At 42.0% G+C, this 14,037-nt stretch overlaps 1 protein-coding gene across 2 annotated transcripts in view; it reads left to right on the top strand.

The window, feature by feature from the left end:
* Positions 1 to 2,035: 2,035 nt before the first annotated feature.
* TTC39C (tetratricopeptide repeat domain 39C) overlaps positions 2,036 to 14,037 on the top strand; it is a 32,993-nt gene continuing 20,991 nt past the window's right edge. The window contains exons 1-2 of one of the 2 annotated variants that reach the window (XM_048940792.1): positions 2,036 to 2,348; positions 13,131 to 13,179. In XM_048940792.1, the coding sequence (XP_048796749.1) occupies positions 2,203 to 2,348; positions 13,131 to 13,179 (195 nt within the window). In that variant the 5' untranslated portion in view covers positions 2,036 to 2,202. Of the gene's footprint in view, positions 2,349 to 4,538; positions 5,361 to 13,130; positions 13,180 to 14,037 lie in introns of those variants that run through there. The other variant, XM_048940793.1, reaches the window with a different exon arrangement.

Genomic DNA, 14,037 nt, shown 5'->3' with positions numbered 1-14,037 from the left:
TTAGAGCCATGTTTCTGGAGACTTGATTTAAATACTCACAACTGGTGTTTCAAAATGAATAGCTATCTGCCGAAGAGTTATAAAAGCATATGTAACAGAAAACATGATCACTGCCTTGCCTGAGCACAGTCTGGGTGCTAGAAGGAAAACCTCAAAGAATTCTTGCTCCTTAGTGCAAGAACCCTGTAGAACAAAAAACCTGTAGAGAGCACACAGATCCACTACACTATTACTCAGCCAGGGGGCAAGGAAATAGGGTCTAGCTTTGGAAAAGAAGCAGTTGTTTCACAAAGGACTTGGCTCATCACTGCTCTACAGAAATAGTACTCAGAGGTAGGAGTTTGCATCCTCTATCCCTGATTCTCAGGGAACCCACCAGATTCATTGCTTCCTGGCCAAACTGATTGTATATGGCTAAGGGAAATCAAAATATAAACCACCCCCTGCCCACAAAATCCTGCATGGGAGATAAAAATAAATAATTTAAAAAAAAAGAATTACTCCTATATGGTTATCTGCAATGCAGTGCCCTACACACAGCTGAAACAGTGAGTAAACTGCAAGCTGCAACTTCCTTTTTATGAGGCTGTTTGAATACGGGAGGCCAACTTTCACAGATGAGAAATAAATGCACGGGAGAGCTTGTGGTTCCCCACACCCTCTGTGCCGACTTCCCGAAAGCCTTGGAGATGCTCTTTGGTAGATGTGCAGTGTAACAGAAGGCATGCTCTATTTAAATCACCTGAGTATCATGCTTTGCTCAGAGGAGCTGGGAATCAGCCAAAGCACCTGATTAGTACCTGGCAGATTTCAGAAGGCTCCCAGCATTACACATCCCTCACTTTTCAAAAAGCACCTTTCCAGGAGGGATTGGGTACAGAACATTTCCCTAGGTGATGGTAGCTATTCCCACAGGAATTGTGGTACAGAAATACTGCTACTTGATTCACAGGAAAAAGATGTTTTTCTTGACAAGGAAGAGGGGTTGGTTCTAAAAATAGTCTGTGGTCCCATTCTTTTGTTTTTTAGTGAGGAAGAAAAGAAAAAAAGAAAGCGATACTTCAATTTTCACAAGAGCAGCTGAGCTGTAGCATTGCCCTAGCTGGCAGGAGCAAGACCAGGCTGTAGGCAATAGCCTTTGTCTCTACCTAAATTTATTTAAGCACAATAAAGAAATTGTTCTTCCTGCAAAGGGTGGTGAAAATATCACGGGTGAATTTTCAGTCCAGGTACTTGGCTCTTTGGAGCTGGAATGGATCTATTTTTGCAGGTGTACATTCTCACGCATCCATTGCTTGGAACAATGTGCAAAAATAGGCTGAAGACAACTTGCAAAACGCTGTGATTATTGCTGCCAGCTCCATGGGCAGCTTCACATTACAGCTAATACAGGTGTTGAGGGGCAGGGAAAAAATACCCCAAACCTGTTGGGCTTAGGCTGAGAAAGTCAAAAGCACTGCTCTAGAAACAAGCAACTGCAGTCACTGCTTGAGTGAATGCTGCCACTAATTAAAATCGCTATTCAAAAATGAAAAAGAAAAAAAAAAAAAAAGAAGAAGAAAAAGACTATTTTCCCTGCAAAAGGAAAGGCACGTTAGGAGAGGTCTTCATTACTTTCACACCAAAGGAAAAATCTAGCAGATTCTGTGGAAACCCTCTCCACAAAAGAACTCCCTCCAAGCTTGCATCAGCACCCGCTGGGGGTCAGAGGAGGGGCAGCGGCCATATGAGGGCGGCAGAGCTTTCTACGAGGAGGAATCCCAACGTCATCCTCCTCACCTGGTCACTCTCAACCGACGGAGCTTCCTCTCTTCAGAGGACTCAGAGGCTTCTAGACTTCCCCAACAAACCCACAACCCCTCACAGCAACTCCCAAAGCTCGCCGGCTCCGCACAACCCCTCCCCCGCCTCAGCCCTCGTCCACCCAGCGCAGCCGCGGGCGGATCCGACCCCCCGCCCGCTACCACCCTCGGCCCGCCGGCCGCCGAGGCGCATGCGCGGTCCCCTCGGCGCCTGCGCGGTGCGGAGCGAGGCGGGCGCCGCCGCGTTCCGAGGGCTACGGGCGCGAGGCGGCTCCGCGTCGCTGCAGCGCGGGAGGGCTGCTGACGGGACGCGGCCCGGCCGCGGGCACCCGGCGCCTTCCTCCGCGGTAGAGACAAGGAAAGGACAGAGCCGGCCGCGTCCCGCTGCCCCCTCGCCCTTATGGCCGGCTCGGAGCAGCCGCCGGCGCGGCGGGAGGATGGGGAAGCTCCGTTGCCCATCGAGGACTCGGAGCTGGCGCTGGCCGGTATCAACATGCTGCTCAACAACGGCTTCCGCGAGTCCGACCAGCTCTTCAAGAAGTACCGGTGAGCCCCTGGGCGCCTCCCCGCAGCGGCGGCTCTCGCGCAGCTGCCCCGGGCTGGGGGCGGCGGCTCTGCCTGCCCTCGTTTGTCTGAGCGGGGCCGGGGCTGCTGTAGTCGTGCATCTCTTCTGAATAATTGATGTGCTCTGTGCGGCTGTTGTCTGTGTGATTAAAAATACCTCCGCTGGTTTAGAATAGCGCTTCGTCAGCGATGCTGTACTTCAGCCCTGAAGTTTTATTTGCTAAAGGTGAAGCTTGGTGCAAAAGGGTGGCTGGAAGGGGACTTGCAGCTTCAGAACCCCCCCTTCATAGCAGAGTACTGCATCGCTGTGCACCTGCCACAGCCTTAAAGGTTTTGTTCCATCCTTGGTGCGTGCTGCCCTGTTCCGTAGTGCTGCCTTGCTGCCAGCTGGTTGTGTGGTGTAGAGCTGATTGCAGCGCTGCAGGTGATGAGGAAGGTCCCAGCTCTCGTGTTGGCTGATGTCATAGGCTGCTGTAGGTATCTTTTTTTTTTTCTTTTCTTTCAGGGTGCCAGTTAAGGAAAAGCTTACTGTTTTTCTTGCTCTGCCCTCTCTGTGGTTGTTCTTTCTCTCACTGATATGAATCTAGGAGCAGTCCAGGAATCCTAGATATGTAGTGTTCTTGTGTTGTAGAATAATGCTTGGGAGTACAATGGGCATGGTTCCTGTTCCTGTGTTCAAAATGCAGTTTAGTTCTCCCTGTAATACAAAGAGAGTAAGTAATGATATCTTCTACAAATTCTTTTCTTGTTTATCTGTAACATTTGCTTCTATAGATCTCACTTGAGAAGTGCAGAAGCTTCTTTTTTTTTTTATTTTTTCCAGGTGCGGGCTTCTTTGTTTGATTTTTATCAAAAGGTGTCCTTTAGCTTAAGTGTATTGTTTGATGTTGGCCTTTAAACGCTACCCACAAGGAGTAAATTGGAATTCTTTCATTAGGTTAAGTGGTTTTGCCATTCATAAATTAATAATCACCATCTTGTTTTTTAAAAATGTCTACAAAAAAGATTTTCTGCAAAAATCTCCAGCCTCGTCCCAAAATATGTAGCAGGGTTCTTGCTGGAAACTGACAGCCCTTTGTTGAGATGCAGGTTAGGTGTATATTGCAGTTTCATGTAGAGGTGGGAAAGAAAATACAGCAAAGCATGCTTAATCTACAAATTCCAGTTCTGGAGACATCTGGGGAATGGAACTTCCCTTGGTCAACAGCTTTCAGTTCAGTACTGGTTTCGGACATATTCTTCCCTACTAGGACTTAAGTAATACAGTTATGTGTTTATTTGCATACAGCCCTAAATAAGAATGTTTTTGTTGGTATGCACTTGAAATTATCAAGTAGAGCCTATCCCAAATGGGATTGGTAGGCTGAAGGAGCAGCTTTTGGGAGTTCTCCCTAGTTCGGTGTTGATGTTTGTCACTTGCAGCATTAGGGCTCAAAGCTGTCTGATGAAATGCAGCTTTTTGAACTTAGCCTGGTGTGAGTGTGTGTTAACAGTTATGCCTTCACTTCTAGCAGTTATCATCAGATAAACGGGGAAAAAAAACCCACCAAAAAACACACTACAGAATCTTTTCAGGAACCTATAAGGTTATTTGTTTGAAAACTTAACTACACACTGACACTTCGGTTCTGTTAACCACATTGTTTGATCAATTAGAATTGTTCCCTAGAAACTACTGGTTTTGCTTCTGCTTTTTATTTCTTATTTCATTATTACCTTTGTTATTTCCTCACTTGCTACCAGAATGATCTTGTGAAAAATCAGTGCTGCTTTGAGACAGTGGACAACCTTGGTGACTCTTAAGGAGAGCTGACATTCCAAAGCGAACTCAAACTGGTTTCTTTGCTACACGGTGCCTGTGGATCTTCCAAAGAGCTGTCTGAGCCCCAGATCAGTTTAACAAAAAACAACCCGTAACTGCTTGTAATGCAATTCTTGAGGAAACAAAGGTAGAAATCGCAGTGTATGTATAACTGCAGTGATAAAATTCTGCCTTTGAATTGGTTGGCTTTGGAATCATTGTTACTATGTCATGCAAAGACATAGTTAAGAAAATACTGTGCCTTTTGATCTTTAGGGTTTGTGTATGCCTGTTTAAAACCAAAAGAAGTCACATGCAGCATATAGCCAGAACTGGATTGATTATCACTGTAAAGCCATTAGTCTTTTGTCAGGTGTAGCCTGTGACTTGTTTTTTGTTGAACCAGACTTGACAGAAGTTATGGGGGCTTGAAAAATCATCTGCAAGCCACATTAATAAGTGCATACATTTTTTTGTTTGTGATTTCTTTTTTTCTTTTAAGAAACCTAGATTCCCCACCTGATGGTGGTGTGGACTTTCTGATCATGAGTTCTGATCATGAACTCAATATGAACAAATACAGTATTTTCATAGATCTGCAACAGATGGCACCACTGCCTTTAATTCCTTTAGCGTTATCGTTATAAATTTATAGTTTAAACTGTCAGAACTGGTATTAATCAGTACTAGTATTAATCTTTCTATTCAATATGGGCAGTATTGACACCATCTGAGTTCTGATGGGGTTAAACTGGTGGTGTGGAGGTTAACCAAGGACTTGGCATAACAAGTGGAGCCCAGAGCCAGCCTGCGGGATGGCATTGCTTTGGTGGACCACTTTGGCACTAGCAAGAATACTGAAATGGAGTGTTCTTTCTGCATTCCTGCTTTGTGGGATTCCTTAACATTTAAGAATAGAAGAAAGAGGCTAAAGGCATTTTTTGCTGATTCTTCTTTTTTTTTTAAGAGCATTTCCAATTCAGAAATGGTTTAAAAAACGTCCTTCAGCTAAGAAGAGAGAAGACTGTCAAGTATAATCAAAAGCTCTTTAACTGAACGTTGACTCACAGCGTAGAGCAGAAGATTAGGGATATTATAAATCCAGCAGCCTTCTGTCTCCTGCTGCAGAAATGTTTGGCTATTATGAATGGCTCTTACTTCTGAGAGGGATTAATGAAGTTTTCAACTTTTGTGTAAGTGAAAGGAGAAATGGAACACGGTGGGTAAGTGAGATGTATACTGTAAGGTCTTCTCAGAAGAAAATAAGGACAGTGTGGTGGAAATGTGATTCTAAAACAAAACATGTGCAGGTTTAAAGGATGGGGTCAGCGAATAAAAACGTACTGTATGACCTGTTTGGTGAAGGAGATCTTGAAGAAAAATAAAAAATGGAAGAAAATATAAGAGAACCAATAGAAATGCGTAGTACATGCATTTTTAATACCTGGAGTTTTTTAAGAGGTAACGTTTTAGACAACAGATGAAAGTAAGCAATAAAAATACAAGGTGACATTAAGCCAGCATTGATCAGTAGGTAGATTGTCTCACTGCTGTTGAAACTCCTGTTTATGGAGCTCAGCTAAGGAATGTTAAGAGGGAAAATGAAATGTAGATGTTTCAGTAGCTTCTCTAAAGATAAGGGCAGGAGAGTGGGAATTGACGTAAGTCAGTGGGGTGAAGGCTGATGGCGTCCTGATTGACAGCATGCAAAGAAGTCCTGAATGCCCTAATAGCAACCCAGTGAGCTATTATTTATTACAGTGACAGAGACAGGAGAGCAGCTGCTAGATAGAAAGGAGATATGTATATATATATGAAGGAAGCTGTTTTTAGCAGCACTGTTTAACATGTGTAGGAAATGTGTATCTTAAAGTAAGATTTCATTTCTCAGGATTAGTGCATTGCACTAAATGGTGCGCGTAACTAGAAAAGTGACCTGCATACGTGGCAATCACGTTGAATGTGACACGTGGTTTTTTGGCCTTCAAGTTGGAAACAGGTATTGCTGCCAAACAAAGTGGTAAAAAGGGTGGAGGGGAGGTAGAAAGATCCGTTGGCCAAATGGAACAGACTCAGACAGTTCATGGGTAGATGACAGAAAGGTAAACAGAAATCCAAGTTATTAACTAACTTCTAACTCAGAAGTTAGAAGGCAGGCTGGTGGAGATTGTAGAATTGTGCTAGTATGTGGATCTTATGTTAAAGTCAACTAACTTATTTTAAAGAAACTGACTTTGAAGGGTGGCTTGCTATTTCATATGCCAGTATCTGCTGAGGTGTGTACTCGTATAAAGAGCCAGCCTATGTCTGTAATCTCACAAATAATTTTTGGAATACATTTGAGAAAAATCTTTGGCCAAAGGAGCGGTATGTTTTTGCAGTAAATTCCTTATGGTTGTGTGTATGTTGCGTTTCTGCTTGTTTTAAAATATTCATTAGCTGCTTCTATATTTATCTATGAACTTAGACAAATTCTTAATTTTTCATTACGCTTCCGTCTCCTACTTTGGAGGAGAACAATTTATTTTGTTTCATCCTGAGCATCACCATCTGTGTGACTGGAATTCTTAATGGGTCGTGGCTGAAGCAGCAGTGCCTAGAAAAGCTGGGGGTCGTATTGGTGGGTTAGTCACTCTTATGTTATTTAAAGTTAAATGTGAGCTGGACTGTAATAGCTTTAGAATCTAGTGTATTTGCAGGGGAAATACTATCATGGAAATGGATATACGAAAAAAATGCTGGGACATTTTTTTTATTTTTATTTTTTTTTCACTTTTAGTGATAAAATAGTGCTGTATTGTCTCAGCCTTAGTAAACAGAGGCTTAAAAATCCAAAATTTGTTATCATCATGTGTGAAAATGGGGCATGGTCAGTGCCTTTCTTCTGAAAGTGAGCTATCATCTTGAAACTGTGCCATGAAAGGAGGTGAATGGCTTGGGATTTATTGGAAGAAGCAGTGTCTCGTGTAATACTACTTTCATATAGTTGGAAAAGAGATCTGTTTCAGTGAGTTTAAGTTGAGTAAGCCTAGTATTCACAGAAAGCAAAGGTGGGAACTTTGCTGTGATGCAAATGCTTATCACCAAGAAGGTGATAACAGTAATAAAAGAACTTATCTACCATTTGATGAGCATCTGTTGAGGTATCACAATGCACCGAACACCCAGCATCAGTCTAATATTTTAAGAATTTCTTTGTATTGCTGAGCTTTTTTTACCCCTGCCATCAAGTGTGTTGGGTTTGAGCACACGTGTGGGATTTAAGAAAGCAGTAATTCCTCAGAGCTGAAACAGTGTCTACTCCTTATCTGGTGTTATGAGTTTTATATTCATCTCATAGGTTGCACAGGCTTCATCTTCCCAGAACTTACGCCTTGAAAAGAGATGGTGGGTGCGCACAGCTTACTTCTATCCTTTCAAGAATGCCTGGGTAATTCAGCTCTTTGGAAGCTGGCAAAAAGTGCTTGGCTACCTTCAGTATTTAGGGTCTTTAATGTTATGGTGTTGTGGTGCTTTGTAGCATCCCTGAAGTGTGATGCAGGTGAGACTTGAATTGCACTCTCCCCTCAGATATTTGCGAACTTTGATGAGTTTTCCCCTGAGCCTCCTCTCCTGCAGGCACAACAGACTCAGCTCTCACAGCCTCTTCTCACAAGAGAGATGCACCAGTCCCTTCAGCATCCTGGTGTTCCTCTGTTGGACCATCTTCAGTACGTCATACTTCTCTTGAACTGGGGAGCGAAGAACTGGACCCAGTGCTCCATGTGCAGCCTCACCAGTCTCGAGTATAGGGGAAGGATCACCTCTCTTGACCTGCTGGCAGTGCCTTGCCCAACACAGCCTTCTCAGCAGCAAGGGCATGCGGCTGGCTCATGTCTACCTCAGTGTTCATCAGAGCACTGCAGTCCTTTCCTGCAGGGCTACTTAACAGCTGGGTTGTCCCCAGTGTGTCGTGGTGCCTGGGGTTATCTTTCTCCATGTGGAAGACTTGTTTTATCTATTTGTTGAACTGCATGAAGTTCCTGAGAAGACAATGCAAAGATAACACAGGACAGTCCACAAAACTATGCGCATGAATTTGTGAGAGAAAATGTAATTCACTGGTTTCAGTGTGGGATTTTCCTGATCCTGACACCAGATTTCCCATTTAAAAGTCTTGTGACTGTTCTTCACTCAGTGTAGGTTATTGCTTCAAAGTGGTAAAGACAACTTGGATACTGCAACATCCCCATGTTCATTTGAATTGAATTCTGTAACTCATGTCCGTGTCAGTATAGCCATTATTTTACTGTTAGTGTTATTTCAAGTGATGCCTTTTTTTTTTTTTTTTTTTTTTTTTTTTTTTTTAATCTTACATCTTTTGGGGTTTTTGAAAAGGATATGAAGTTGTGTCTTCAGAATACATTGAATGGAGGGTTATTTTCTTGGAAGTGTGCTTTTCTCAGAAACTTATTTTGGTCATCTGTCATGTGTTAGTGGTTGCTGCGATTGTACTGTATCATTACCAACTTTTTCCTAGCTCTAGAGGTGAAGACAACATTAAGCAGTTGAAGAAATTATTTAGCAAAATGTTTGTGAAGATTGAATACTAAATGCAGTTGTTGCTTAAAATGGACTTTAAACACTGAAATTACATCTACAAATGGTTTTCCATAAAGTTGCAACCGTAATTTCTATCCAGACGAGGCAGGAATATGGTAAAGCATTCCTTATCCCATGTATCATAGAACAATAGAATCCTTAGAGTTGGAAGGGACCTCTGAAGGCTGTCTAGTCCAAATCCCTTGCCATGAACAGGGACACCGCAGCTAGATCAGGTTGCACAGGGCCTGATCCAGCCTTGCTTTGAAAGTCTTCAAAGATGGTGCATCAACCACATCTCTGGGCAATCTGTTCCAGTGCCTCACCACCCCCACTGTAAAAGATTTTATCTAACCTAAATCCAGCCTCTTTGAGCTTGTAACCATTTCCCCTCATTCTGTCGCCACAGACCCTGCTAATGAGTTTGTTCCTTTCTTTCTGCAGCTTCCCTTTAGATATTGAAAGGCTGCTATCAGGTCACCTTGCAGCCTTCTCTTCTCCAGGCTAAACAGCCCTAGCTCTCTCAGCCTGTCCTCGTAGGAGAGATGTTCCATCCCTTACATCACTTTTTTGGTCCTCCTCTGGACACTCTCCAACAGCTCCATGTCTCTCCTGTACAGAGGACAGCACATCTGGATGCAGTACTCCAGGTGAGATCTCACCAGTGCAGAGTAGAGGGGCAGGATCACCTCCCTTTAACTGCTAGCCACGCTCCTTTTGATGCAGCCTGGGATACAGTTGGTTTTCTGAGCTGAGGGCACATTGCTGGCTCATGTCTAGCTTGCCATCCATCAGTAACGCCAGGTCTTTTTTGGCAGAGCTGTGCTCAATCCTTTCATCCCCCAGCTTGTATTGATAATTGGGATTTCCTTGACCCAGGTGCAAGATCTTGCACTTGAGTTTGTTGAACTTCATGAGGTTCACCAAGGCCCACTGCTCAAGCCTGTCTGGGTGTAGTGATTGCACCCCACAGCTTGGTGTCATCAGCAAATGTGCTGAGAGTGCCTTCGACCCCAGTGTCAGTGTCACTGATGGAGATATTAAAGAGAATTGCTCCCAGCACTGACCCCTGGAGACACCAGTCATCACTGATTTCCATCCAGGCATGGAGTTATTGACCACTGCCCTCTGGACTCAATCCTGCAGCCAGTTCTTTGTCCATCAAGCAGTCCACATATCAAATCCATATATTCCAACATGAAGAGAAGGGTGTTGTTGGGTACAGTGTCAAAGGCCTTACTGAAGTTGACACAGATGACATTAGTGGCTGTTCCATTGTCCATTGATGCAGTGACACCATCATAGAAGGCCACTAGGTTGATCAAGCAGGATTTGCCCTTGGTGGAGCCATGCTGGTTTTTCCATGTCAGTTCCCTGCCTTCCATGTGCCTTAACATAGCTAAGGCAAATTCAGTTGAGATACAAACTAAGAGCAAGAGTCTGCTGCTGTGAAATTGCCATGATTTAGTTGCCAGACTTTCCTGGTATCAACGAGAAGCATCTCCAAGATGCAGTATAATGTTACATGTTGTGTTTTCTTGCTTCAGGGCCCACGTGTTCTGTATTGACAGTGCTTTTATACGGAGTCTTCTTTAATTTTCAGTCATTCAATCTGCAGCATTTTACCTCATGCATTACACCGAGTGATCTTTTCAGAATAATGACTTTTCTCTCATTTTTCATTGTCTGGTTAAGAATTGTAAGTCACAGAATCACAGAATGGTTTGGGTTGGAAGAGACCTTTAAGATCATCTAGCTCCAACTCTCTGCTATAGGCAGGGACACCTCCCTCTTGACCAGGTGGCTCACAGCTCCAGCCAGCCTGGCTTTGAATGCTCCCAGGGAGGGCACTGAGAGTTTCAAAGAGCTGTCTTGAAGTGTATTGACAAATATTTATTTGAAAAATTTCTCAAGTTTTCTTAAATCAACTTAGGCAAATATGCTTGAAAATCTGTCTTTCTTAAATTTTTTTTTTCTTTTAATGATTGTTACTTGCTATAAGCAGTTCAGAGTCTTGTAATCCTGGAAGAGCAGTTGACTCTTAAATGTAACTACTGCTGTATTCAAATTCTCCCAATAGAAATATAAAGGCTTTCAAAATGCACGTGAGGCATCAATATTTCAATACATATATGCACTCTTAAAAACAGGTTCTTACATCCTAAAAAGGTAAGGCAAACAGGTATTTTGGAAGATGTTGGAAGGGCCTGCTCCTTTTGGTGTTTCTGTTGGGGTGCTGGATGAGATGCTGTGCTGTTTCAATCTCCGCTGTTGTGTTGTTTATGCAGTTTTAACAGCTTTGCTCCCAAATGTGGCCTAAATTCACTCGCTCTGTTTGAAAATATTGTTCCCTTGGTAGGGAATCACTTTACATCTGAATCTGATGTATTTCAAGCTTTTTAAGCTTCTGCAGCTATTTCTGTAACAGAGTATCTGTGTTTATAAATATTCATTAAAAAAAAAAAAATAACAGCCTTGAATTGAAAATATTTTCATATGGATCAGTTCTACTATTTGTTCTGTAGTTCCACAGTATTTAATTTGCCTTTATACTTCAGTGAGAAGATTCCTATATTCCTTGCCAAGTCCTAAGGAACGCGTGGATGCTGCTTCCTTCTGAGAGCCAAATGTTGCTGCGTGTATTCCATCAGTTTCTGTGTGCGGAGGAAACAAACCCTCCCCATCTTGGTTCTGTTTTGCAAAGTTTCAGTACAAGGCATAAAACTTCAGCTTTTTCTTTTTTTTTCTTTCATTTTTAACACGTGTTGAGATGCTTGAATTTTAATTTCTCCCTTAAAGTAACCTCTTGATCTGTGCCTAGTAGTAAAGTGACATTTTCAGTGTGGATGGAAGCTGAAGAATGAGCTCGAGAAGTGCATTCTAAGGATTTAATGGAAAGTACAGTCATTATTTATGGCACACCTTTTGGCTTGTTGATCTTTTCCCCCATGTTTTAAAAGTCTGATGAGGGCGATGACTTTGAATTTGCTCTGAATGGATTTCAGTATGAAACACTGACTACCTACAGGTGCTGAATCAGGATTCTGACATGTCGTTTGAAAATACATCTAGATATTTATCCCAAATTTGCCACCTTGTTTGCCTTGGCCGTCCTGCTTTCTCCCTGATTATGCAGATCTTGGGAAGCTGAAAAATCTTAGAATCATAGAGTCACTCAGGTTGGAAAAGACCTTAAAGATCATCAAGTTCAACCACAGCCTATTCATACTACCCTAACTCTTAACAACTCACTGCTAAATCATGTCCCTGAGCACCACATCCAAACAGTTTTGAAACACATCCAGGGACGGTCACTCAACCACCTCCCTAGGAAAACACTTACTTTATATTTGAGCTTTCTTGAAGGTATGATGTAAGTGTGACTTTGTACATAAGGGCATGAGCGTAACTATTTCTTGTGCTGGTCTGTTGGGCAGCTGTGGGCGTGCAGTGTTGGTGCTGCAGTGCTTGTGCCCTTGAGATGTATGGTGGAGGTTACACGCTCTGGAGCAGAGTGGTGAGGCTGGGAACTGCATGCCTCATGAGTTACAAGGAGGATGATGAGATAGGCAGCATGTGCTGAGAGTGCTGGAGGCAGCACATTTAACTTGTGTAGCTGACTGCTGCTCTCTTTATAACACAGCTGTTGGTAGGCAGCAATCCAGATAGGGAATAATAGCAGAGGTTTCCTGGTGACTATTCACGTTGACTCACAGCAAAGAGGAGAACACCTGATGTAGTTTTTTAAGCAGCAAATTATCTTAGAACTGTTCCATGTAGTGGAGTAAGATATGTATTCTTTCTTTAGAATAGAGCAGCAAAAACCCACCTGCTTTGTTGCAACTTAATTTCTAACAACTTCTGTGGCATATGATTTATTATTTATAATTGAAATGAATTAGCTTTATGAGTAGAGGGAGAAGTGGGAATCCCTTAATAGAACTACTTGACATTTGTGTGCAAAGTCAAAATAGTAGTGATAGATGGTGAAGAAGAGTAAAATCAGTGGATTTTGAAAGTTTGCTACCTTGAAATTATTTTTTTTTGTCATGTTCAAAATGTGTTTTCGTGGCAGTGGCTGCTCTTAATAAATAAAATCAACAGCTTAATGTGCAAAAATTATTTGAAGATATATTCAAGTCCTAGTAGAAATGATGAATAGGTATGCCCACATATAATTATAATTTGCCTTTCCATTTCCATTAGGTTTTGCTGAAGGATGCAACTCAACACCTAAAAAAGCCAACCCCACCAACCAGCCAAAAAAACAAAAAATCACCTACATTTATTTACTGATGTATTATTCAAAATCAAGAAGTGTAATATCAGTCTTTCCAATTGAAAATGTGTGTGGAGTTAACTGCTCTTTGTTTCCTTTTCAGAAATCATAGCCCGCTAATGAGTTTTGGAGCCAGTTTTGTCAGTTTTTTGGTGAGTAGATGGGAGCAGAGAGTAACCATAGATCCCTGCTCTTGTGGTTGATGTCTGAACGTGAATGCTTGAGTTTGTAATGGTGGAGGTAAATGTTTGTATGTGAATGCATGAATTCATAGTAATGGATACTTTAATCTGTTTCTTTTTATGAGACTTAGTTTTTTCAAAGTATTAGGTGAAGGGTATGAAGAAAACAAGTCTTTATGTTATATAAAACTTGTTTACTGATGTGGTTTAAATAGAAAGTAAATGTCTGAGAAGCTGAATCACAGAACATATGAAATATTTATGTGTTCCAATAAGAGAGCCATAAGAAAACCCTCTCTTATATGTGCAATAGAGGTATTATTACAATAACACTCATAATGTTTTCGTAATAGCTTTTGCTGTTGCAATTAAACTGTATTAAAAATGAGAATATCTTTTTAAAAAAGGGAGCAGATCTTAATTTTAGACTGTCTTTATCCTGATAGTGCTGCTTAATGTTAGATTGCACCAGGAACTGCCAGTGCTAATATTCTTTTTAAAGTCAGAATTTATGCCGTTTGCTAGAAATAAATACGTTGTAAATGAAGTTAACTTGAATTCTCTGTAAGGTCTGTATGCAGTACAAGGGAAAATATTGATTAGGAAATCTGTGGTGTGTGATTTGGTTTTGAGTCAAGGAAGGGAGAAGGGAAAGAGGAAGAATCTCCCAGGTTTGCTTATCTGAATTGGTGCATTGAACCAGCGTAACATCAGAGAACAGCATCAGTGGATCTTGAACATATTTTGCTTAGCTACTGTTCTAAACATAGCTGCAGCACTCTGCATGTCTGTGTCTTTCAGGGCTTTTGTTTAGTAAAGCAGTGAGAA

The sequence above is a fragment of the Lagopus muta genome, chromosome 3 (genome assembly GCF_023343835.1).
Source record: "Lagopus muta isolate bLagMut1 chromosome 3, bLagMut1 primary, whole genome shotgun sequence".
In the NCBI taxonomy this organism is placed as follows: domain Eukaryota; kingdom Metazoa; phylum Chordata; class Aves; order Galliformes; family Phasianidae; genus Lagopus; species Lagopus muta.
Note: the sequence above shows the minus strand (reverse complement) of the source record. Positions and strands in the feature narration are given on the sequence as shown.